Here is a 27,917-nt window from a genome sequence, read left to right as displayed (position 1 = left end):
TGCTAAACATAGCTCTTACATTAATTACCTAATACTAATTCATGGGGGAAAGGGATTGTTAGTAATGGAGACTGAGAATCCCATTGCTAGCAATATACCCAATCAGGTCGACCTCCTCGCGGTTCCCCCTGGAAACTATCATGATTAATTCCTGATGAATTCATCATGATGGGCTAACTGGCCTGTTTTCATTCTCATCTATCACCCTTCACTGGTGCCCCGTCAGCGTATCCCGTTAGCGCAGGCGGGGTTATCATTCCATTTTCATCCAATAAAAAAAAATACTAATTCATGTAAATCGTAAACATTTAAACTATCGGTACCGCCATATCGATAGGTCAAGATGTTTCAAAGACATTTTGTCACAGATAACGTACTCGTACATGTAAATATGTGTTAATTACAATAATTAAATATATAATTTATTTATTTATAAATTTGTAACAGACTTGTAATAATAACGAGTTAAAAATATTAACGATAATTTTTTTTTAATGTAATAAATAGTACGTAACCAATGGTTTCGGTTGTACTTAGTACCTAACGGGTCAAACCTAAGTTTACTGAGAGGGGGAAGGGATTGTTAGTAATGGAGACTGAGAATCCCATTGCTAGCAATATACCCAACCAGGTCGACCTCCCCGTGGTCCCCAATGGAAACCATCGTGCTGAATTCCAAGTGTATTTAACACAATGGGCAGGTCAGTTAACTTGCTTTTTTTATTCCCACCTAGCATCCCTCACTGGTGTCCCGCCAGCGTATATCGTTAACGAAGGTGGGGTTACCATTCCATTATCATCCATTAAAAAAAAACTGAAATTTACTTGATGGAAACAGCCATTTTCAACAGGCTTCAAACAGAATGAGGTTTTTTTTTAATCAGGTTCTTTTTCTTTCACAGTTCGGTTATATTTTATTTTATGTTTAAAATCCAATAACTCTGTCAGTTGTAAACCGATTTTGGAAAATTATTTTTCTATCTGAAAGAATATATTTATAGATTGAACCAATTGAAATTTTATCAAAGTCAGTTCTGTAGTTGACTTTTTAAATCAAAATAACTGGTTTTGGAGCAATTGAAATCGATTTTTTCTGTTTTTTTTTTTAACTGTAATAAGAAAATGGCGGCAAAATTTTCCCTCCTTCATACTTCCCTTTACATAGCTCTTACACATGCATACAGATTCACACACCGCATGACATGTACACAAAAAGAATATAAAAAAAGAAACATCCTTTTTTAAATCAATTTAACATAAATATAAAAAAAATATATGTATAAAAGGCAAAGAAAACACTTATAAACAGCTTTACATTATGGCAATCTGACAAGGTTTTCAATGTCAATGGGTACAAGCAACATTATCATAGTAAACAAACGCTATAGTTTTACGATGTAGCTATACATATAATACTTATTCATAAGTAAATATTTTGATTGTATTGTGGGAAGAAACGTTATCCTTGGAACATACTCGTATGTGAGTTTTCACACATGACTTTATCAACTTATTGAGACATCGATAGAGAATGTGTTTGAACAACTACAATACTAATGCCTTTACTCGTTTAGTTTTTTTTAATGGATAATAATGGAGCGGTAACCCGGTTGCGCTATCACATTAAAAAAACATCGTCACCGTGTATCAATAGCGCATGTGGGTTAGATACTATTTCATTTTCATTCATAGATCTTTTCAAAGAAAATAGGGAAAATAAAAATTGGACACTGGCAAAAATCTTCTGTAATAAAGATTCGATGTATTGCCAGTAATAAAAGTAAAAAGTACTTACTTAATTTTTAATTATAAAGATTTTCTTTTTCACTAAATTTAATTAACTATTAAAAATTTAAAAAAGAGGTTATTGCTAATCTTTTGTTATCACATAAAGTTACAGTATTCGACTACCTAGTTTATGATCTATTAATACTCATTAGCATTATTGTGAAACAGGGCCCTCTAATCATTTTAGAGCTCAGTTATAGCATAATGAAAACAAATTGCCGCTGTTTGTATTAAATTAACAAGTTAAAACGATTCCAATCATAATAACTTGTTAATTCAATAACGTAACGAAAACAGTAACAGAAACGGATTACAAAGATCCGCGTTCTAAATTTAAAATGCGCGCCAATCGACCTACATTCCTCGGCTTCCCGCTTTCGGCTGTTCCTTTAATTCCATTCCGTCTTACGTTGGTTCTTCACATACAATGAAACGAAAACACAATGTATCTATTGATAAAATAAAACAAACTTGTTATTAGGCCCATGAAGTCACCATTTATATCACTTTAACTTGCATGAGACGTTCATTATGTCTGTAATGATGTCCAATGGGCGAAGTCAAGAACAATAGCAAATATTGCTCATGGTCATAAGTCTGTAGTATGGAGAGATGTTATTTAGTATTTAATGGCTTGCTTATCATGATTTTCTGTGCACACGCATATGTAGTGACGAGACACATGAAAATTATTTACCAACAATATTTTTAAGTATAAAACCAACGAATATAAGTTGAAGACTATGTACATAGTAGGGATACGTAAAATACAGCAATATCTATATATCTTAGTACCAATATCTATATATTGGCCCAACTACGCATACGTTAAATGTCTGTTATCCAATATTTAATATCGAATTTTAGTCGTAGTTTAATATAGCCATCCGACCGGTAAGGGCGATATTAGAATGGGTAATGACCTATGTCTAAAAAACCCAATATATAGATATTGGAGCAGTCCCAATATTACCCATGCCTCATCAACACCTAATGATATATAAAACATAAGTAAGTAACAAATGGGTGAAATACCTTTAAAAGTTATGGATGCATCCATTTTTTACAGTTTCATAGATATGCCGCCAACACTAGTTAATTTTTTTTCTTATAATAAACATTTTGTATTTTTTTTTATTACCTTAACTTAGGTTGTAAAAACTAAAATAAAAAAAAATTGTAAGCAGTCAAATAACCACAAGAAGTCCTAATTTCTTGTAACCTATAAAAAGTGGCAATAAACCTGCAAAAACTAGGTATTTGCAGTTATAAAATTTTATAACAATTCCGCAATGCAGTTAGTATACAACTAGTGCATCACTAGTCGTAAAAAAAGTTATTGTGAGTGTGCATATAATGCAAGTGACTAAGAGTGACTCACGCGTTAAACATAAAACAAGTGACTGATAAAATGTACTGAAGATAGTCCTATAAAAACAACAACCGAATTGATAACCTCCTTTTTGAAGTCGGTTAAAAATGAATTGCAATTTAATTTAAACTATTTATTGCACGACGGTAAACGTCGACATGATGATAAAGCGTCATGAAAAGGCAAAAAAATACTAAAAGTAAAAATTTATGGTAAACAGTTAGAAATGGCGGTAAAATTATTATATTAAGCGCTGTCAGAAGAAAATTGCACAATATTGCCAGTGTTCAATTTTTTTTTTGATGGGTGAAAACGGTATGGTAACCCCGCCTGCGCTAACGGGATACGCTTGCGGAGCACCAGTGAAGGGTGATAGATGAGAATGAAAACAGGCCAAATAGCCCATCATGATGAATTCATCAGGAATTAACCATGATAGTTTCCAGGGGGAACCGCGAGAAGGTCGACCTGGTTGAATATATTGCTAGCAATAGGATTCTTAGTCTCCATTACTAACTAATATAGTGATGATGATGATGATGAAACATTTCAACAAAGAGTACATACGTACTTCTCATGTACTTATATTTTATGTCACTCCGACAATTCTATGTCCAAAGTACAAATCTTCGGTACTAAAGTTAACATATATCCCTATGTTAATTCACCTTCACCTCTGACCTCATTTGTTTTCCATTACACAGTTACATATATTTATGTCAACAAAATTAAATTTATATTTACATAAACAGGAAAACATTTGGAATCGATTTACACTTGACAATATTTTTTTATACACCTTTAAATCGTAAACAACTCGACAGTTCTCTCACTTCCTATTTAACAGTTTCCTCTTGTCGGTGCAACTAATTCATGCATTCTCTTCCAGCCAGCTCTATTCCAAGCCATATCTTTGACCTCTCTATACGATTTTTTTTATGCAACTTAGAATGGCAAACAAACTGACGGCCCACCTGATGGAAAGTAGTAACCGTCGCCTATAGACATGAGCAGTACCATGGACATAACAGAGTATACTGTTTCGCCCATGATACCCCCCATGCGTTGCCATTCCTGAGGACTCAGGTGTTATTTCTCCGTACCATTCACGCCATATCCCACCCTTCAAACCAAAACACAGCCATACAAACACAGCTGCTTCACGGTAGTAACACGAATGGGACAGAGGTACTCAAGCAATCAACTTTTGTACAAAGTCTCCCTCTGGTAAAGGAGACTGATTTTTTTAAATCGGTTGAGTAGTTTTTGACTTTATCCATTTCAAATAAACAAACAAAAAGTCAAATCTTTCCTCGTTGTAATATTAATATAAATAAACGTTACAATGCTTTATGTGAAGTCCATGGTGTTGTTGGCCACAGCAGAATATCAGTGTTTTGCTCTTTTAAGGGCAGAGCAATAAACTGAGCTGTGACCATTTTACGTTACTATGGCACACGCATGAAGGAAGGGAAAGATGGGAGATTGTTAGTTTATATATTTTGTTTTTGTATTTTTTTTATTTGTGCTTTTTTATTTTTATTCTTTTGTCTCTTTTGCTGTGTATTATGTGTATGTTTTTTTTTTTATTGTAATTTGTGTGCTGTAAGTAATGTAAATAAATTATCTATCTATCTATTTATTTATCTATTCTATTCCGGGACCACACGGTCGAGTGTGGGCTATATTTGCAAAAAATTAGAAATACCCACGAAAATTACCATTATATAACCCAAAAAAGTGTCAAAAATTTTATCAGCATAAACATCATAGGCCACATTTTATTTTCTATCTACCTGTGCGAAGCCGGGAGGGGGGAGGGATGGTTAGTAATGCGGATTACCACTCCCGTTGCTAACAATATACCCTAACAGGTCGACCTCCCCGTGGTCTCACCTGGAAACCATCGTGCTAACTTCCAAGTGTATTCATCACGATGGGCTAACTGACCTGCCTTTTCAGGGGGGAAGGGATAGTCCCCATTGCTATCAATATACCCTATCAGGCCGACCTCCACGCGGTTCCCCCTGGAAACCATCATGGTTAATTCTTGTCGAATTCATCACGATGGGCCGACTGACCTGCCTTCATTCTTATCTATCATCTGTCACTGGTGCCTCGCCAGCGTATACCAATAGCGCAAGTGGGGTTACCACAACATTTTCACCCATTAAAAAAACCTGCCTTTTCATTCTCAAGTATCATCCCTCACTGGTGCCCCGCCAGCGTATACCGTCAGCGCAGGCGGAGTTACCATTTCATTATCATTCATCAAAAAAAAAAACCCCGTGCGAAGCTTGGGCGAGCCGCTAGTCTCCTACATGTACAGTCTCCCATCCGAGAAATGGGTATTGGCGACCTGTACGCATGCTAAAGGTAAAAGAATTAAGGGGCCGCTTGAAAATCAACGCTGTATAGGTACATCTCGCTGGAGCTGTACATATATAGCAACAGCCGAGGCGGCTTCTACAACCAGCAAATTGAATTTTTTTTTCTTTTTAAATAAAGATTTTGTAATAAAGATTCTCTATCTATCTATCTAGTTACAATTTTATTATATGCAAACAAAAATCTGTATTTGAATACGTAAATACCAAGTTTCATATCGATTGAAGACTCCTGGCGCCGTCTACGGAAGGGGATGGTTTTCCCCACCCCACGAACCTAGATTTCCAGGATAAATAGCCTCTAGATTTCTCCGATCCTTTGTTCTTACATGTACACACCCGTAAGTGAGTTATTTTCTTGGCACAGATTCAGAAAATATAAAACGTACCAAATTTTACTTTGTCTTTTAAGTACCTACATATTTATTTATTTATTTATTTTTTGGAAAACGTACAGCTGTATTACAGTCAATACATAATCAAATTTATATCTATGTTAAGCCATGAATATTGAAGAAAAAGTACTGTTTTTTAACCGACTTCGAAAAGGAGATTCTCAATTTAATCGTATTTTTTTATGTTAGTTACCTCACGACTCCGTCTGTTTTAAATCAATTTGATTTTTTTAATCTTAAGTGATTATCTACCAGAGGGAGACTGTACTGTAAAAGTCGATTGCTTGGCCACCTCTGTCCCATTCGTGTTTCAACCGTGAAGCAGTTGTGTTTGCATGGCTGTATTTCGATTTGAAGGGTGGGATATGGCGTGAATTTACTGGGTACAGAGGAATAACAGCTGAGTCCTCAGGAATGGCAACGCATGGGGGTATCATGAGCGAAACAGTATACTCTGTTAAGTCCATGGTACTGCTCATGTCTATAGGCGACGATTACCATTTTCCATCAGGTGGGCCGTCAGCTTGTTTGCCCTTTTAAGTTGCATAAAAAAAAGATATACTAACAGATTCATCCCATAGAAATTTTATCAAAATCGGTTCAGTAAATTACTTTTTAAACTGAAAATAACTGGTTTTGTCACAATTGAACTCAGTTTTTTTATAGGGTACAATCTTTAAATATATGACATGACTAGTCGTTTCCCGCAGCGTTGTCCGCTTCTGTGTAATTCCCGTATATTATTCCTCTTGGAAATCTTCATGAATCCGTTTTTATATTATATTATATACTTAAATGATAATTACATACCTATAATTGTTCGCTCCACTTAACATTTAGTGTTTGTTTTATTTCAATCGGTTCATAAATAAAAAAGTTATGTCATTCTAAAGAATCGCATATAAAAAGTTGAATTGGCTGAAACTTTATGAAGGTCATAAAGTTTAATAATGCGGTTGCTAACCCATTTGCCAAACGTGGCAACTACTGGCAAAACTCCCCTTACAAGGAAGGCTTATGTTCTACAGTGGAAAGTTAACGGCTGATATTTATGTATGTATGTAATATGAAATGCTATTTAGAAAGAGTACTTCCGTGTAAATATTTTGACTTTAACGTCTTCAAGATGGCGCCCTATTTTTTGCTAACAATTTATAAGTAAAAAATAATCGGTGATTATGAAGTCAGACCCGTTTTTTTTTAATGGGTGATAATGGAATGGTAACCTCACCCGCGCTATCGGTATACATCGGCGGGGCATCAGTGAAGGATGATAAGTGACGATGAAGCAGGTCAGTTAGCCCATCGTGACGAATTCAACAAGAATTGTTCACGATGGTTTCCAGGGGGAACCACGTGGAGGTCGACCTGATAGGGCATATTGCTAGCAATGTCGAACTCCATTGCTAACAATCCCTTTCCCCCCTAGTCAGACCCGTTGGCCTATTGTAATATTTTCATCAGGTATTAAACATTGATTTGGTACTTTTAGTATTTTTAAGTTTTTTTTTTTAATGCGTGAAAATGGAATGGTAACCCCACCCGCGCTATCGGTATACACCGGCGGGGCACCAGTGGAAGATGATAGGTTAGAATGAATGCAGGTCAGTTGGTCCACCATGATAAATTCGACAAGAATTAACCATGATGGTTGGGGGATTGTTAGTAATGGAGACTGAGAATCCCATTGCTAGCAACATATCCAACCAGGTCGACCTCCTCGCGGTTCTCCCTGGAAACTATCATGGTTAATTCCTGATGAATTCATCATGATGGGCTAACTGGCCTGTTCTCATTCTCATCTATCATCCTTCACTGGTGCTCCGCCAGCGTATCCCGTTAGCGCATGCGGGGTTACCATACCATTTTGACCCATAAAAAAATACCATGATGGTTTCCAGGGGGAACCACGTGGAGGTCGAACTGAGAGGGTATGTTGCTAGCAATGGGGCTATTAGATCTCATTATTAACAATCCCTTCCCCCCCACAGTAATTTTAAGCTAAACCAACAGCGATGACAGCATAATGACGTCACGGTTACGTCATAGAACATTGACGTCATTTCGTAGACATTGTACACTGGAATAAAATAGAATTCGAAACGCCCATCATTTTATAAATATCATCGTTTTAGAAGTATCATATTTAGAATTGTAGTAGGTAGTTGACGTAATTAGGTACACGAGGTTTCTTTTTTACTGAGTTTATTTAAGGGTTAGTGTACACGGCCGAGAGTTGGTTAAGGGTCCGTTCACACAGTTGATTGATCATCATCATCATTGTCATCATATCAGGCCTTAACTTTATTGTCGTCGTTCCTGATGTCACGCATGGGCACCACAGAATATCAGCGCTGTAGCAATTAAATTGCTGCAGCACATGCTGAGTGGTGACCACGTTTTTTTTTTTAATGGATGATAATGGAATGGTAACCCCACCTGCGCTATCGGTATACACCGGCGGGGCACCAGTGAAGGATAATAGGTGAGGAGATGAAGTAGGTCAGTTAGCCCATCGTGACGAATTCAACAAGAATTGTTTACGATGGTTTCCAGGGGGAACCACGTGGAGGTCGACCTGATAGGGCATATTGCTAGCAATGGGGCTGTCAACTCCATTACTAACAATCCCTTTCCCCCTGGTGACCACGTTGGCAACAACAAATATAAAGTTTTTTTTTCTATTGATAAATTTATGTAACTTTTTGTTGTAGGCAATAAATGTTTTCTTTCTTTCTTTAACTGTCTACAGCTGAATACGGGCCTCCCTCTTGAGGTTTTTTTTTATTAGATGAAAATGGATCGGTAACTCCGCTTGCGCTAACGGAATACGCTGACGGAGCACCAGTGAAGGGTGATAGATGAGAATGAAAACAGGCCAGTTAGCCCATCATGATGGATTCATCAGGAATTAATAATGATAGTTTCCAGGGGGAACCGTTAGGAGGTCGACCTGGTTGGGTATATTGCTAGCAATAGGGTTCTCAGTCTCCATTACTAACAATCCTTTCCCCACCAAAGTCAACGCATTTCGATATCGTCCATATCGTTCATACGAACGATCGAATCTATTTTCGAATATGTTAAAAGTCTATACAATATAATTTTTTGGATAACAGAATTTTAATATATTCGTTATTGGACCAGTGCATGGATATTGTAACTAAAATATATATTTTATCCACCCCATTTATGATTATAATAATTAACATATTATATATACTAAGGAATTGCTAAATTTAGCGTAATAATTTTCAAGATCAATAAAGCAAATCAGCATTTTGTGACGTGAGATGTGACAGTTATGTCATAGTGAGTCAGTCCGCTCCGTCGCCCTCGCCGCGCCCGTCTGACATTGCTGCGCTGTTTATTTTTAATTTACTTAGATGCCAGTACTAGTTAATTGTTACAGCTATAGCAGTATGGAGTGAATACCTTTGCATATCAAATAAGAATTACAATTATATAATATAAACACAGAGTAGATTATAGCCTAGATAGTCGCGTACAGCGCGGTTTCTGAGATATTTCCTTCTACGAACGTTCAAGTTATGGAGCGATCTCCCTGTCGAAGTTTTCCCAAGAGACTACAGAATGAGGTTCTTGAAAAAAGGGATAAAAGAGTTCTGCAAGGTCGGCAACCCGCGCGTATTGTAACCCCTAGTATTGCAGGCGTACATAGGCTACGGTAACCGCTTATTATCAGGTGGGCCGTATACTTGTTTGCCACCTAAGTGGTATAAAAAAAAACATTGTTTATACTTATTTTTACAATATAACTTTTATTAATGTAATAAATAGTACCTAACCAAAGATTTCGGTTGTTCTTAGTACCTAACAGGCCAAACTGACGTTAATTTGGTGGTAACCGCCATTTTCAATGGACTTCAAAAAGAGGAAAATTCTCAGTTTGGTTATATTTCTTTAAATTTCTGTTTAATTTATATTTATTTTAACTACTACTGCCCACTCGCTACTTCGTATGCCACTGTGTTAGGTTGACTGGAAGAACTCTCTTTTAGAGATAAGTTCGCCTTTGCTAGCATTATTATTAACTTATTGTTGTTACTGTATGTTTTAGTGCAATAAATATATGTATATATATATATATATATATATATATATATATATATATATATATATATATAATGTTTATCACCTCATAACTTCGTCAGTTGTAAACCGATTTGCAAAATTCTTTTTTATATAGAAAATATACTTATAAATTAGTTTTATAGAAATTTTATCAAAATTAGTACGGTAGTTTGGTTTTTAAATCGAAATAAATGGTTTTACCACGTTTCAAGTTGGTGAGTTTTTTTTCTTTGAAACATAATATACTTGTCGTTTAAAAATTCCCCGCTGTCGGTAAACGTCGGCTATTAATGACAAGTTGTCGACGATAATACACTTAGATAATCAATACTCGACACTGGTGCTTAACAAATTTGACCCACTTCTTATAAAACGACGTATTACTGAGGCAATATAATTTATCCTTGTTAATATCATAGTTTAATAGTAAGCAACTTATAATGGTAAACATGATGACAATTTTTTATCTATAGGTACTAATACAGTGAACGGGGGAAAGGAATTGTTAGCAATGCAGTTTGACAGCCCTATTGCTAGCAATATGCCCTATTAGGTCAATCTCCACGTGGTTCCCTCTGGAAATCATCGCCAACAATTCTTGTTGAATTCGTCACAATGGGCCAACTGACCTGCGTCATTCTCACCTATCATCCGTCACTGGTGCCCCGCCGGTGTATACCGATAGCGCGGGCATGGTTACCATTTCATTATCACCCATTAAAAAATACAGTGAATGCTCTATATAAGTAACTCATTTCAACCAATTTCAATAAAAAAATATCTTATTGGGAAAAGTTGCTTATAGGGAAAATAGGAGTATAAAAAATACTTTACCGTGTGGAAAATATTTTTACTTTTTTTCTTTTACTAACTAAGCTGAGTAGAATAAATAAAATATAAAGAAAGTTGCTTTTTTTTTATACAACTTAGAATGGCAAACAAGCTGACGGCCCACCTGATGGAAATTGTTAACCGTAGCCTATAGACATGAGCAGTACCATGCACACAACAGAGTATACTATTTCGCCCATGATACCCCTCATGCGTTGCCATTCCTGAGGACTCAGGTGTTATTTCTCTGTACCCAGTAAATTCACGCCATATCCCACCCTTCAAACCGAAACACAGCCATGCAAACACAACTGCTTCACGGTTGAAACACGAATGGGACAGAGGTACACAAGCAATCGACTTTTGTACAAAGTCTCCCTCTTATATATTTTGTAATCTAAGATTTTTTTTCAATTATCTCTGCAGAAATATGTTCTTAAAAATACATACTATTATTCTTTATTAATTCTTTTCTTTATTTACAAAAAAGTAAATAAAAAATATAAAATATTAAGACAAATAAGTAGCAATCTGATGCCTGCGTACCCCAAAAAGAGAGTTGTATTACATAAATCCTAAGCATAAATCACGGCATAAATACGTATATGTGAAAACTGCGTAAAAATTAATAGAATCATCCAATTGCATACTTAATTTATTAATTTTTCCATATACAGAATTTAGGACTGCTGCAAATCTAAGATTACATAGTTTTTAATCTGCGTTCCATGTTTTTTTTTAATGGATGATAATGGAATGGTAAGCCCGCCTGCGCTAACGGTATACGCTGGCGGGGCACCAGTGAGAGATGATAGGTGAGGATGAAAAGGCAGGTCAGTTAGCCCATCGTGATGAATACACTTGGAATTCAGCACGATGGTTTCCAGGGGAGACCACGGGGAGGTCGACCTGTTAGGATATATTATTAGCAATGGAACTGATAATCCGCATTACTAACAATCCCTTCTCCCCCTGCGTTTCATGTTTGGGTCTTCTTTGTTACCACGACCTATGCAGAAAATAGCAAATTATTATTAATAATAATTGATTATTTAAAAAAATTTTAAGGTTAAGGTTACTTAAGGTTATATACCAGAGGGAGACTTTGTACAAAAATCGTTTGCTTGGGTACCTCTGTCCCATTCGTGTTTTAACCGTAAAGCAGTTGTATTTGCATGGCTGTGTTTCGGTTTGAAGGGTGGGATATGGCGTGAATTTACAGGGTACAGAGGAATAATATCTGAGTCCTCAGGAATAGCAACGTATGGGGAGTATCATGGGCGAAATAGTATACTCTGTTATGTCCATGGTACTGCTCATGTCTGTAGGTGACGGTTAGCACTTTACATCAGGTGGGCCGTCAGCTTGTTTGACATTCTAAGTTGTATAAAAAATATAAATATATATAGAATATTCTAAATATCCATTGGCTCTACTATCGATTAATAGTTAATGTCTTGGAATTATCATCGAATAATTGCTAATAACGCATCTAATTTATCTAATTTTATTTATAATTAGTAACAAGACATTAACCTGTTTATTTATAAAAAGTAATAAATATTTATTTATTATTACATAAATCCCAAATACACTACAGTATTCCTATTCAAACACACATGGATAAAAAAGTTGACCTGTTTTTGACAAAGTATGGTGAATTTGTATAGTGACAATCTATATCTTTTATTAATTAAATGACGCCTTATGTAGATCTATATAATCTAAGACATTTTGTAATTCATACACGATTTTTACTTCCATTGTTTTTTTTTTAATACGTTTGTTCCGTTGTGGAACAGGCTAAGGTCGGAGACCATGCTGCCTAGTCTTCAGTATGATAAATTTTCTGGAATATTACTTCCATTGTTTTCAAATGTCACACGTCTTTTTTTTTATCCAATGGAAACAAAGTCATCAATTCATACAGCCGCAAGTTTGTGGTCATCTTAATCCGTATCGTCGTTTCACGGTCGAGGGCCGTTCCATGTGGTTGATCATAGACTCATGCCAGATATATTAACGTTTCTACAACCGTTACGCAAAGGAACTCCGCCAGTCTGCCAAATTGGTTTTATTGTCTATGCTATGCCTTATTATTGGTTTTTATAGCTTCGTTTGGGAATAACTTCCATTTCTTTAGTAAAATGGGTTATTGTGATGAAATCTTGCTTGGAAACAGCCTTGCTAGTTGTAAATTTTGATTTCTACTCAAATTTGAAATATATGTTCTTCTAATTAATGCAATTTCTATCACTTTTACCCAATCACAAATTTACGTAGGTTTTCACTACATTTTAAAACATTAATTAAGCAACAATATTATTTTTAACAGTCTCTAAAAATTTAAATTAAGAATGCAAGAAAAAAATAAAAAATCCGTGGCTACCTCAGAAATGTCTAGTGCCCATTCTAATATGCGAGCGGAGCTTTCAGCTACGCACAAAGACATCTCCGAGAGAATATGCATGCACCTTTTTTAAAGGGACATGTCCACCATGGATAATAATCTTAAATACTTGAATACTAAAAACTTCTTAATATATAAATGTGAAAGTGAGTTTGATTGTTTGTTTGTTTGCCACCTTATAGCACTATTAAGGGCTTAACCAATCACTTTGAAATTTGGTATATACATATTTTACCAGAGGGAGACTTTGTACAAAAGTCGATTGCTTGGGTACCTCTGACCCATTCGTGTTTCTACCGTGAAGCAGCTGTGTTTGCATGGCTGTGTTTCGGTTTGAAGGATGGGATATGGCGTGAATTTACTGGGTACAGAGGAATAACAGCCAAGTCCTCAGGAATGGCAACGCATGGGGGGTATCATGGGCGAAACTGTATACTCTGTTATGTCCATGGTACTGCTCATGTCTATAGGCGACGGTTACCACTTCCCATCAAGTGGACCGTCAGCTTGTTTGCCATTCTAAGTTGTATAAAAAAATATATGTGATAAAAAGAGTTTATAGGCTAGTTTTTATACCGATTAGTAAGTATATCCTGGTCCCGCGAACGAAGTCGCAAGTAAAAGCTAGTTCGATTTAATTTAGTCTTCTACTTAAGTCCTTAATTTTAGCAACAAAAAAAGAATATAAAAGCTATCGTATTTATTATCTGCCTACATATTTATTTTTATTGGCACTAAATGAATTATTCAAATACACATCTAGACCTAGTAAGTTTGCAGCGAAGTAAAACATTTGTGAGGAAATAAACCGAGCCGAGGTCGTGGATTCAACGTTCAACATGCATTAGATCATTGTTGTCATATTTATTTATAATGCAACGTAAAACAATGCAAATTGAAATGCTATAAAGTCTTTTCGATAGAACATCTTAATAGACCATAATGGAATGGTAACACCGCCTGCACTGTTATTATTATTACCAGAGGGAGACTTTGTACAAAAGTCGATTGCTTAGGTGCCTCTGTCCCATTCGTGTTTCTACCGTGAAGCAGTTGTGTTTGCATGGCTGTGTTTCGGTTTGAAGGGTGGGATATGGCGTAAATTTACTGGGTACAGAGGAATAACACCTGAGTCCTCAGGAATGGCAACGCATGGGGGGTATCATGGGCGAAACAGTATACTCTGTTATGTCTACGGTATTGTTCATGTCTATAGGCGACGGTTACCACTTTCCATCAGGTGGGCCGTCAGCTTGTTTGCCATTCTAAGTTGTATAAAATTTTTCTTAAATTAATTATCAGTTGTTATGCATAGAGGTGAATTCTGATCTCAAAGTCGAAGTTACGAAATATGATTCTTTTTAAATTCATTCTTTCCAACGTGATTTTAATTTAAACCTTATTTAAAGAGTGTATTGAGTCATATATGTATTAATGATTCATGAATGCTTAAAGGTCATAGGAAGATTAATTTAGCACAGATATCTCGGCTGTATGAGATTTGACTTCTGTTTCAGAGGTCATATTGGTAATTATTAATTTGTCTAGATACAATTGGTCGTGTGGTCCCGGCATAGCCCAGTTAGGCCTATAACTGGGTTCAAATGGGGAGAAAGGGATTGTTAGTAATGGAGACTGAGAATCCCATTGCTAGCAATATACCCAACCAGGTCGATCTCGTGGTTTCCCATGAAAACTATCATGGTTAATTCCTGATGGGCTAACTGGCCTGTTTTCATTCTCATCGATCTCCCTTCACTGGTGCTCCGCCAGCGTATCCCATTAGCGCATGCGGGGTTACCATACCATTTTCATCCACAAAAAAAAAACTGGGTCCAAATGGCGCAGGATAGAGATAAATGGACATTTTTGGAGGAGGTCTTTACCCAATCTGGGGTTCTTGCATAGAGAAAATATTATATATCTATATATACATAAAAACTAATTAACTAACAATTAATTTAAGCTAACCAACTTACTAACATACCTAGTAGGAATAAAATAATACTGTAACAATGCAAGAAATTAAAGGCTTTATTTATTTATTTACAATTGGTCGTGTGGTCCCGGCATAGAATGGGTCACCTCTTCCTTTGCCGTGGGTGTCGTAAGGGGCGAGTAAGAGAACTTAGTGGTCGAGGGATGGGCAACAGCAGCAGTCTTTCTTAAAATACCTCCAAAAGCCTAACTGCAGTTGGCAGCCCGCCTGCCATTCGTGGCATCTACTGGCAACCCCAAAAGAGTCGACAGTTAACGACTGATAAAATGATGAATTCTTCGTTTTTTTTTATACAACTTAGAATGGCAAACAAGCTGACGGTTCACCTGATGAAAAGTGGTAACCGTCGCCTATAGACATGAGCAGTACCATGGACATATTTTTGGACCATGGTTGAAACACGAATGGGGCAGAGGTACCCAAGCAATCCACTTTTGTACAAAATCTCCCTCGTTGTGGTGAGAAATAGTAATAAATAAATAAATATTATAGCGAAATCTTTATTGTAAATGTTAATATAAACGAAAAGTTTAGTAATTTTAAGTCAAAATTATTAGAAATGTAGTTTATTATTTATTGTCCATAAAATAGTAATTTCACAATTAATATATTATTAGGTTAAAAGATAAGTTTAGAGTAAATACGCGTAGGTTTTTTTTTTTAAATGGTGATAATGAAATAGTGACCTGCCAGCACTATCGGTATACAGTGGCGGCAGTGAAGGATAATAGGTGAAGATGAAGCAGGTCAGTTGGCACATCGTGACGAATTCATTAATTAATTAACCATGATGATTTCCATTGGTAATGCATGAATGTCGACCTGATAAGGTATATTGTTAGCAATGGGGACTCTAGTCCCATTACTAACAATACCTTTCCCCCTGATTCTAATATTAACTTGTGAGGACTCATTTTGCCGCTGCGGGCATTTGCCCAACTGACGCTCCTTAGATTGGGGCCCTGTGCATACAATCTTTTATACAAAGCATCCATTCTTTGTTCGTCCCCTCTCTTTTCCCATCCAAATTCAATTCATCATCTACTACAAAACATGCCTTTCATTCCTCCACGTGACGTACAGACCGACATTGTGCGTGACCTAATAATTTATATAATAGTATATTGATTGACGTTAATTTAGATATGTTGAACTGAACAGTTGGCTAGCTTTAAATCATTTATAATCAATTATTCATTTATTAAACGTCAATACACCTATACAAGAGGGAAAAGGATTGTTTTTTTTTCTTTCTTAAGTGGCGTTCACCCCAATATTAGGGTTTTTTTTTTGATGGGTGAAAATGGTATGGTTACCCCGCCTGCGCTAATGGGATACGCTGGCGGAGCACCAGTGAAGGGTGATAGATGAGAATGAAAACTGGCCAGTTAGCCCATCATGATGAATTCATCAGGAATTAACCATGATAGTTTCCAGGGGGAACCGCGGGGAGATCGACCTGGTTAGGTATATTGCTAGCAATGGGATTCTCAGTCTCCACTACTAACAATCCCTTTCCCCCCCACCCCCGATATTAGGGTATTTTGCCAAGAACAAAACGGGGAAACGATAGTAGTAATAAAAATACTTAACACAAACGAATTTAGAAAGGGTAAGGATTAGGTCTAGGATATTTATAGGATATGAAGGATATACTTGTACATAAAAGAATATACTTATAAATATATAGGAAAAGCAATTGATGCAACTATAAATGTATTCATATAATATAACTAAATCTTAATATTGTTATCATATATATACATACATATATATATATATATATATATATATGTATGTATATATATATATATATATATATATGAGGATAGTATTTTATAAATAATAGGATCATTGGAAGAAAGTAGAATAAGAATAGAAGTTGGGAATGGAACACGGATGAATCGGAGATGATTAAAAAGGGAGGTGTGGTCAAATTTAGAACATGAGAAAAATATATGATTCAAGTCCGCCACTTCGGCACCGCAATTACACGACGAAGTTTGTACAATACCAAGCTTGTACAAATGAGAAGGTGTGCATACGTGACCTAGACGCATACGAGTTAAAATAATAAAAAGGGATTGTTAGTAATGACGTCTAATAGCCCCATTGCTAGCAATATACCCTCTCAGGTCGACCTACACGCAGTTCCCCCTGGAAACCATCATGGTTAATTCTTGTCGAATCCATCACGGTGGGCCAACTGACCTGCATTCATTCTCACCTATCATCTTCCACTGGTGCCTCGTCGGTGTATACCGATAGCGCGGGCGGGGTTATCATTCCATTTCTACCCATTAAATTAAAAAAAAAAAACACTTATACAGAAGTATGAGTAATATCAATACCGCACTAATATCTATATTTTTTTATACAACTTAGAATGGCAAACAAGCTGACGGCCCACCTGATGGAAACGTGGTAACCGTCGCCTATAGACATGAGCAGTACCATGGACATAACAGAGTATACTGTTTCGCCCATGATATCCCCCATGCGTTGCCATTCCTGAGGACTCAGGTGTTATTCCTCTGTACCCTGTAAATTCACGCCATATCCCACCCTTCAAACCGAAACACAACTGCTTTACGGTTAAAACACGAATGGGACAGAGGTATCTATGCAATCGACTTTTGTACAAAGTCTCGCTCCCTCACTATATACTCGTATTGGATTCGTCTGGACCTTGATAGAAATAAAGCTCGGATATCTATATTAATTGCGAGCGGAGTCTTCATTTCGACATTAGATTTATTTATTTATTCTTTATTGCACAATAAAATTTTGTACAAATGGCGAGCTTAATGCCATATGGCATTCTCTACCAGCTAACCATCAGGTAAAAACAGAAAGCGAGAAAAAAAAACATGACAATTATAGTAACACATTAAAGCATACACAGTACAAAAGAAATACACATGTAAGAAATATACACATCAACATTACTTTTAATATATATGTATGAATATATATATATATATATATATATATATATATATATATATATATATATATATATATATATATATATATATTCATACATACATCAAAACAAGGATATGCATTCAATTTTATCTCTATTTCAACATATTAAATATTGAATATAAGACGTAACATATTCATTATCCAGCCAGTATGTAGACTAATTACTTTTTTTCTTAGTTTTGACTTATATATTTATTATATTAATATATATAATTATTTATATATTGTATTGTTGTATGTGATTTATGTATGTATAATTTTTGTAAGTATATTATTCTATATGTTTCTACATTTATGTTGTTTAACGCATGTTTTAACTAAAATTTGCCGATCTGGGCATTTATCCGCATATATATATATATATATATATATATATATATATATATATATATATATATATATATATATATATATATATATATATATATATATATATATATATATATATATATATATATATATATATATATATATATATATATACATATATATTATACATAGCCATTATCTGTCCTGCCATAAGCCTTTAAATTTCCCCTTTAATTAAATCTTTCTTCCCCATCGATTGTCGGTTCTTTGAGCTATGCCATTACCATATATAGCCATGACCAGCCCATTGCCACTTCAGCTTGCTTATCCTTCGGGCTATGTCGGTTACTTTGGTTCTTTTGCGGATATCCTTGTTTCGGATTCTGTCACCATAGAAACTCGGTACATAGCCCTCTCCATAGCTCGCTAAGTAATTTGAAGCGGACCGAAACATGGTCCTACACGTTGCAAACAGGCAAACGTGTAGGACCATGTTTCGGTTCCATAAGTCATCACTGGCAACACGCACTGTTTTTTTTTTATTTTTATAATGAATGATAATGGAATTATAAACCTGCCTGCGCTAACGGTATACCAGTGGGGGATGATAGGTGAGAATTAAAAGGCAAGTCAGTTAGAACATCGTGATGAATACACTTGGAATCAGCACGATGGTTTTCAGGGAGGACTACGTGAAGGTCGACCTGACAAGGCATATTGCTAGCAATAGAACTTGTAGTCTACATTCCTAACAGTTCCTTCACGTCCTGATACGCACTGGTACGTCTTCAAACTTTGAGGTACTTTTATTTGAGACTTTGAAAAAAAACTGCTAATTTAAGGTATGAGGTAATATTCATTCATTTCTATAAATAGCTATTACTACATAGTTAAATGTACAATTACTACGTAACTTAGGTTTATCTGCAGAAAGATCCGGTACATCGAGAGGTCAACTGTCAACTAGGTTAAAGTAAGCTACGCTCTAGATATATTACAAAGTAACAGTGCATTAAACCATTGAATTATCAAGTGCCCCTTGTAAAACTATAAAAGTAAATGATCCTTTATCGAGTACCATTTCGAATTACTATAATTTTGTTTTTTTTTATGTAACTTAGAATGGCAAACAAGCCGACGGCCCACCTGATGGAAAGTAGTAACCGTCGCCCATAGACATGACAGAGTATACTGTTTCGCCCGTGATACCTCCCATGCGTTGCCATTCCTGAGGACTCAGGTGTTATTACTCTGTACCCAGTAAATTCATTGCCATATTGCACTCTTCAAACCCAAACACAGCCATGCAAACACAACTGCTTCACAGTAGAAACACGAATAGGACAGAGGTGCCCAAGATGATTAATTATTTTGAGTCATCGCGTGTAAATTTTACGTAAGCGAGAAGACGGTCTCATCTCATTAATGGGTTAAAGGTGGTACAAATTTTGAAAAAAAAAAACACCTCCACCAGCACGAGATATACGAGCGTGAATTTACAGGGTACAGAGGAATAACACCTGAGTCCTCAGGAATGGCAACGCATGGGGGTATCATGGACGAAACAGTATACTCTGTTATGTCCATGGTACTGCTCATGTGTATAGGCGACGGTTACCACTTTCCATCAGGTGGACCGTCAGCTTGTTTGCCATTCTAAGTTGTATAAAAAAAATTTTTTTTACAAGTGTAAAGTAATATGATTTTCAATTCCTTTGAACTATTATTAATTTTATTAGCATTCCAATTTCGTTAGCGGCCATTATCAAGAATATAGATCGTTCTTGAGCTAGATTTTTATTTGCACTGACCTATTAATCTGCGTGGTGGATCAATAGTTCCGTTGTAAACATACCCGTTGCATGATTTCAACTTACACGCATTGGAATAAGGTTTAAATTTGCATATGTAATTATCGTATCTGCATTTGTTTTTTTTGTATACGCATAAAATCATGTGTTGAACGAATTTGAACTGTAATATTATTTAATTAAGGTGCATACCAATTTTAGGTTCGTGACAAAAAAATAAAGGAACTTTTTCGTTTAATAATAAACAACCTTGTCAGCTAGCTGCTTATTTCAACGTTATTTTTAAAATGCAATGTCAACATAGCACCCTTTTCATTGGAAATGATGAGAAATACGCTGTAGAGGGGGGAAAGGGATTGTTAGTAATGGAGATTGAGAATCCCATTGCTAGCAATATACCCTATCAGGTAGATCTCAACATGGTCGCCCCTGCAAACCATCGTGCCGAATTTCAGGTCTTTTTTTTTATGGGTGAAAATGGTATGGTAACCCCGCCTGCACTAACGGGATACGCTGGCGGAGCACCAGTGAAGGGTGATAGGTGAGGATGAAGCAGGTCAGTTAGCCCATCGTGACGAATTCAACAAGAATTGTTCACGATGGCTTCCAGGGGTAACCACGTAGAGGTCGACCTAATAGGGCAAATTGCTAACAATGGGGCTGTCAAACTCCATTGCTAACAATCCCTTTCCCCCCAATTCCAGGTGTATTAATCACGATGGGCGAACTGACCTGTTTTCATCCTCACCTATCATCCCTCACTGGTGCCCCGCCAGTGTATACCGATAGCACAGACGGAAATATACAATTTCATTATCATCCATTAAAATACACATACTAATATAAAAAAAGTTGCTACTCATAATAAATATAAATGTTTGTCTCGATCAGGGATCGAACCTACGACCGTTGGAAGGCGAGGCGATGTGTTAAACCGATAGACCAAATGGCCAATTTTATCTTATTGTTCTAATAAACTTGTAGTTGGACATTATCTTTACATGGAAGGTATTTAAAAAATAATAATATAAAGGGGTTGTTTTTTTATAGGTGAAAATGGAATGGTGACCCCGCCTGCGCTAACGGGATACGCTGGCGGAGCACCAGTGAAGGGTGATCGATGAGAATGAAAACAGGCCAGTTAGCCCATCATGATGAATTCATTAGGAATTAACCATGATAGTTTCCAAGTGGAACCGCGAGGAGGTCGACCTGGTTGGGTATATTGCTAGCAATGAGATTCTCAGTCTTCATTACTGACAATCCCTTTCCCCCCAATATAAAGGGGTTTTAATAGAGGCAATCGTTGTTAAATCAATGACTATTAGAAATTCTGTTTATGTTAAAACTACTGCATTAAATTGAGTTAGATTGTCACTGTTTCATTCCTGAAGGTTTAACTTATAAACTAATGAAAGTTTTATTTTAATACGCCATCTAGAATGTTTATATCATTGAATTTCCTACTTCTGTCATCCGCGCGTACATAGCAAGCATGGAGCAATAGACAAAAATAATAGACAATGTATTTAAAAAAAGAACTATTACGACCATAACAATCATAGACTTACCTCTTCAACGGACTTCTTGGAAAACTCGTTCATGGACACAATCCATTGCTGCACAAGCTCATTCACAATAACAAGATCATTATATAACCACGTTAATAGTTCATTAACCCATTGCACACTCGGCGGGTCTGGGCCCGTGCACGTCGGCACTATGATGCTTTGGTGTTTTTTTAAATTCAACTGCTCAGGACCGGGGGACATACGGCCTAGCCGCTTCTTGTTCGGCGGAGTGGCGGGCACGAAGCCACTCGGCTTACTGGGTTTGAACGCACCACTTTTAACTTTAGCACTGGTCGCCAGCACACTATCAGCACTGGTGATTATTTCGTTCGCTGTCTTCTTCTCGTCGTTCGTTTTCAACGGTTTCGCCTCCACCTCCGCTGGTTTCTGGCTGAACTTGCTGTACGCCCATTTCGCTATACCCAGGAGCACGATTGAGAATAATACCCATATGAATATCAACATCACTAAGTTGTCCATGGCTGTGTCCATATAGTCGAAGCTGCATATAAGGTCGTCAACTGCTTCGGCTAAGTCAGCCATGGCTTTCCATGGTGTCTGCCACCATCGAGCGGCGTTACTCCCCGCCGCCTCACTGTCCCTCACTGACTGTGAGCTCGACATTTTTCCTCTATTTTCGAACACACTATTTCTGGAACGTAGCTCTGTCTCGCTCTAAACTTGTAGCTGCTTTTTTAACATAACGTTATTAGCAGGTTGACAATAACTGTTATTAGCTGATTAAAAATAACCGTTATTAGCTAAATAGCGTATAAAGTTTTAGACCGTTAATATCACTTAATATCAACAGTTGAACACATTATAACGTTGTTAGAAGCCGTTTTTTTTAATAGGAATTCGTTCGTTCGTATTCAATCGTGATTTCTATAACTGAATAGTCTTCCGTAATGCATTACTTTCAGTGGCGTGTTGATTCGTAATCCTGAAACAATAAAAACGGATTGTTAAATGCTCTGTTAAAAAACTAATTAAAGTTATTGTGAAAAACGATTTTAGTATATGGGGAATAAAAACAGACCCCCAACGCTGTGTATGTTCAATAGTATATATTTATTTATTAAGTTTTTGCCAGCGACTTGATTCACGTGATCAGAATTAAGTTGATCGTCTAAAATAAAAATTTGGCTATATTCTTCTCCGTACCAAATAGGTCAACATCTACGTTTAGGATAAACTTTTTTACTATTGGTTAAACCGTTAAAACGGTATGTAAACCACAAAGTTAGTAAGTTAAAATCTAAAAAGCTGACATCAAACATTTTGTATGTTAATTTCAATAACTCTCCGGCAGGGGGGAAAGGGATTGTTAGTAATGGAGACTGAGAATCCTATTGCTAGCAATATACCCAACCAGGTCGACCTCCTCGCGGTTTTCCCTGGAAATTATCATGGTTAATTCCTGATGAATTCATCATGATGGGCTAACTGGCCTGCTATCATTCTCACCTATCACCCTTTACTGGTACTCCGCCAGCGTATCCCGTTAGCGCAGACAGGGTTACCATACCATTTTCATACATAAAAAAAATACACCGATAACGCAGACGAGGTTACTGTTCCATTCTCACATTAAAAAAAAAAAACAACGCCATCTAGTTAAAATTTAAGCAATCTTCTCTAAATGTACTATACAACTAAATAATATACAAAGAAATCACTCAAAGCAACACAAACAAATATAACAATAAAAATAAAACAAATATAAATGTTTTTGAAACAGTTTAGCACGTTTTATTTATCATTTTTAATGCAAATTATCTAATTCCAGACATGCGTAATCAGTAGGTGCTTACTGCCGACAGAGGTCGCCATGTCTAGTCTAGAACGTGAGACCAGTTTCAAAATCGGTGAGTCGACGAGCTGTCACTTATTACGTATCGAATAAAATATTGCTTTGAACAATAAACGTAGAAAGTAACAAAAATAAAAAAAATATCCTTAATAAATCAATTCAGAAATGATCGATATTTCTTGACATATATAAAACGAATTGATGACTTCCTCCTTTTTGACCGACTTCAAAAAGAAGGGGTACTTGTAACTCCCGTCAGTTGTAAACCGATTTGGGAAATTCTTTTTTTTTATTTGAAAGGATAGTATATCCTTTCAAATAAAAAAAATGAATTTCCCAAATAGAGAGATAGATATTGATCCCATAGGTTTTTTTTATCTAAATCGATTCAGTAATAAATCAAAATAACTGGTTTTACTATAATTGAAGTCGATTTTTTTGTGGAACGTAATCTTTTTGACGACTTAACACTCAACCAATTATCATGAAATTTGTTATACATATACATGTACAATAGTTTTTTTTTGATGGGTGAAAATGGAATGGTAACCTCGCCTGTGCTAATGGGATGCGCTGGCGGAGCACCAGTGAAGGGTTATAGATGAGAATGAAAACAGGCCAGTTAGCGCATCATGATGAATTCATCAGGAATTAACCATGATAGTTTCCAGGCAAACCACGAGAAGGTCGACCTGGTTGGGTATATTGCTCGCAATGGAATTTTTAGTTTCCATTACTAATAATCCCGTTCTCCCTGTACAATAGTATTTGGCATAATTTTATTATTGAAATGTGTTGCGAAAGTGACAGGAAAATAACTTAAGGTTTTATTTCGCAACTAATGATCAGGTCTGACTTAGTACAGGTACTATAAATATGTATAGTAATTAAATGAGACTATTAGGTCTTAAAACAAAAATCCTAACCAATACAAAAATAATTATCAAAACCAGCAAATAGCAAAAATATCGTAAGCCTTTATGCTTTAAGCTATTATGTCATATTAGCCATTAACTGTCCACTGCTGAACATCCCTTTATTGGGAGATTTTGCCAGTAGTTGCCATGCTTGGCAGGCGGATTGGCAACTGTAGTTAGGTTCTGGTGATGTTTTATAAGGGAGACCATTAAGTTCCCTTAGTCTTACAACACCACAGCCATGTGGTCCTAACACAAAATTTGCAGGCAGAAAATTTCTTCTTTTTTTAATCTTTAAGCAAGTTCTAATATTAATTATATAATAATAACAATTATAATTCCATAAAATTATTAAAATCCCATTACACATGACAGTATTTTCTTATTAATAGTATTTGTCAATACTCAACACGACTTTAGGCTGTATTGTAATAAAACCGAGCCATAAACCCATAAAAAAAAACACGACAAACAATTAAAAATACTATTCGCGCCATTATTTCGATACTTAATTTTATTTCGCGCCATTTTGATATTTTTTATTATTTCACGGCGCCAGATACTTGTTCTATTATCGCAGTTCGAAACAGTAACAATGTGATAGCAATAGCGATCACTTCTGTTTATGATTCGTAATGGCGGCCAATAGACCCGACCCGACCTTGGCTGGTGACATCATTCCGAGGTCAGCGATAACGCTGAATTTTAATTACATTAACCGAGCTTAATATTTGTGAAAATGGTCGAAATATTGCCTTTATTAACACATACATGAAAAACATAATGTACACCTTCAGGATAGAATTACATATTTTTTATGTAATATACTAAAATTTACTAGTAAAAGTGGACATTTTTAGCAAAGGGACATGAGTGGAAAAAGGTGAATTTACTGAGTACAGAGGAATAACACCCGAGTCCTCAGGAATGGCAACGCATGGGGGTATCATGGGCGAAACAGTATACTCTATTATGTCCATGGTACTTGCTCATGTCTATAGGCGACGGTTACCACTTTCCATCAGGTGGGCCGTCAGCTTGTTTGCCATTCTAAGTTGTATAAATAAAAATCGTTCTATTAATGTTCCATTAATAATAGAAAATCTGTATCCGGGAGTGTTTTAATACATGATAATGGTATGGTAACCCCGCCTGCGCTAACGGGATACGCTGGCGGAGCACCAGTGAAGGGTGATAGATGAGAATGAGAAGGCAGGTCAGTTAGTGTCAAGAGCTGTACCCTGTAAATTCAGGCCATATCGCACCCTTCAAACCGAAACACAGACATGCAAACACAACTGCTTCACGGTAAAAACATGAATGGGACAAAGGTACCCAAGTAATCGACTTTTGTGCAAAGTCTCCCTCTGTGTATACCAATACCGCAGGCGTTACCATTCCATTATCATCCATCAATAAAAAATAAAAAAAAAACTGTATATCTAATGTATAAAATTCTCATGTCACGGTGTTTGTTACGAAACTCCTCCGAAACGGCTTTACCGATTTTCATGAAATTTTGTGTGCATATTGGATAGGTCTGAGAATCGGCCAACATCTATTTTTCATACCCCTCAATGATAAGGGAGACCCTCCCCAAAAAAAATTTTTGTTATTTTTTCGACAATTTTTTTATTTTAATTTTATTATGATTTAGCATTGAATAATAGATACAACCTCAAATTTTCACCGTTTTACGATCAACCCCTGTTTTTTAATCGCGATTTTTATATACTGCAATAGGGTTGCAAGATGGCAATCCAATATAATAATTGTAGTACGATAAATTTTCATGTATAGTTCTCGAAATAATGTATATGGTAAAACAACGTTCGCCGAGTCAGCTAGTATGTGTATAAAATTCAACAGAGACGTAGCCAGAAGCCAGAGGGCACGTGAAGTCATCAAATTATCATCGGGATGAAGTCACAAATGTTACCTAGTGGTCTATAATTGGCCTATTGCCTAAATACCGGTCCAGTGTGCCTGATAAGCAAGTTATAAGGTCAAGAATTTATATCCAATTTATCAGAACCAATTGTAGAAATGATCATGTCATATTTATATTTTTACACGCAGACACGCGCTCACGAACTAATCGATCAATGAGGTTAAGCAACGTTAAGAACGGTCACTACTTGGATGGGTGACCGTATGTTTTTTTTTTAATGGTTAATAATGTAATGGTAACTCCACCCGCGCTATCGATACCGATATATACATACCGGCGGGGCACCAGTGAAGGATGATAGGTGAGGATGAAATAGGTCAGTTAGCCGATCGTGACGAATTCAACAAGAATTATTCACGATGGTTTCCAGGGGGAAACGCGTGGAGGTCGACCTAATAAGGCATATTGCTAGCAATGGGGCTGTCAAACTCCATTGCTGACAATCCGTTTCCCCCCTAAGGGTGACCGTATGTTGTTTGGTAGTATAATATAATAGCTAGCTAGAAATACACGATAACACGTTAGAAGTCTGTTTATCAACATTTAAGTTATGGTCACAGGTTCGTTCTGGGCACAATACAAAAGTTTTGTTTCACGACAAACAACCAACTCAATTGTGGTAAAAACCAGTTATTTTTATTTAAAAAAATTATATATATATATATATATATATATATATATATATATATATATATATATATATATATATAATACAACTTAGAATGGCAAACAAGCTGACGGTGCACCTGATGGAAAGTGGTAACCGTCGCCTAGACATGAGCAGTACCAGGCGAGTAACTAACAGGCGTCTGCAACATTCCCACCCTTTTCTTTATCGCCCTATACTTTGCATTACGTATTTTTTCAGCTCAGCCGTTTAATATGAAATAGAATAAAAAACTCCTAACATTTAAACATACATTATATTCTTACAAACTTTCACAAGTTTTTATACCATTGAGGTGGCAAAAAAGCATACAGCCCATCTGCTGGTAAGTGGTTACCGTAGCCTATGAACACCTGCAATACCAGGGCGAAATACGCGCTGAAGAAACCTCTTTACCCCCCTTTTGAAGAACAAGTAATATAGGAATTACAGTACGTTGAGTTATCACCTTTTTATTTATCATATCAGACTTTAACTGGCCACTGTTGGACATAAGCCTCCCCCTTTGGGGCTTTGCTAGTAGTTGCCAAGCGTTGCCAATAGTTACCACGCTTGCCAGGAGAGTTGGCAACCGCAGTCAGGCTTTAAAGATATTTTAAAAGGGACGCTGCTG

The 27,917-nt window shown here is 36.3% G+C and overlaps 1 protein-coding gene across 11 annotated transcripts in view; it reads right to left on the bottom strand.

Moving 5' to 3' along the window:
- Positions 1-27,917, bottom strand: part of LOC113523173 (phospholipid transfer protein C2CD2L) — a 79,557-nt gene that overhangs the window by 39,500 nt on the left and 12,140 nt on the right. For all 11 annotated transcript variants that reach the window (XR_008252494.1, XR_008252495.1, XR_008252499.1 and 8 more), the window contains exon 2: positions 21,957-22,899. Coding sequence is in view for 1 of the 11 variants with exons in the window: in XM_052891891.1 (XP_052747851.1) it covers positions 21,957-22,580 (624 nt within the window). In the remaining 10 variants the exon portion in view is untranslated. The remainder of the gene's footprint in view (positions 1-21,956; positions 22,900-27,917) is intronic.

This window comes from Galleria mellonella, unplaced genomic scaffold (genome assembly GCF_026898425.1).
Source record: "Galleria mellonella isolate WM207_F2 unplaced genomic scaffold, CSIRO_AGI_GalMel_v1 utg146, whole genome shotgun sequence".
Classification (NCBI taxonomy): domain Eukaryota; kingdom Metazoa; phylum Arthropoda; class Insecta; order Lepidoptera; family Pyralidae; genus Galleria; species Galleria mellonella.
This window is presented reverse-complemented; position numbering and strand designations above follow the sequence as displayed.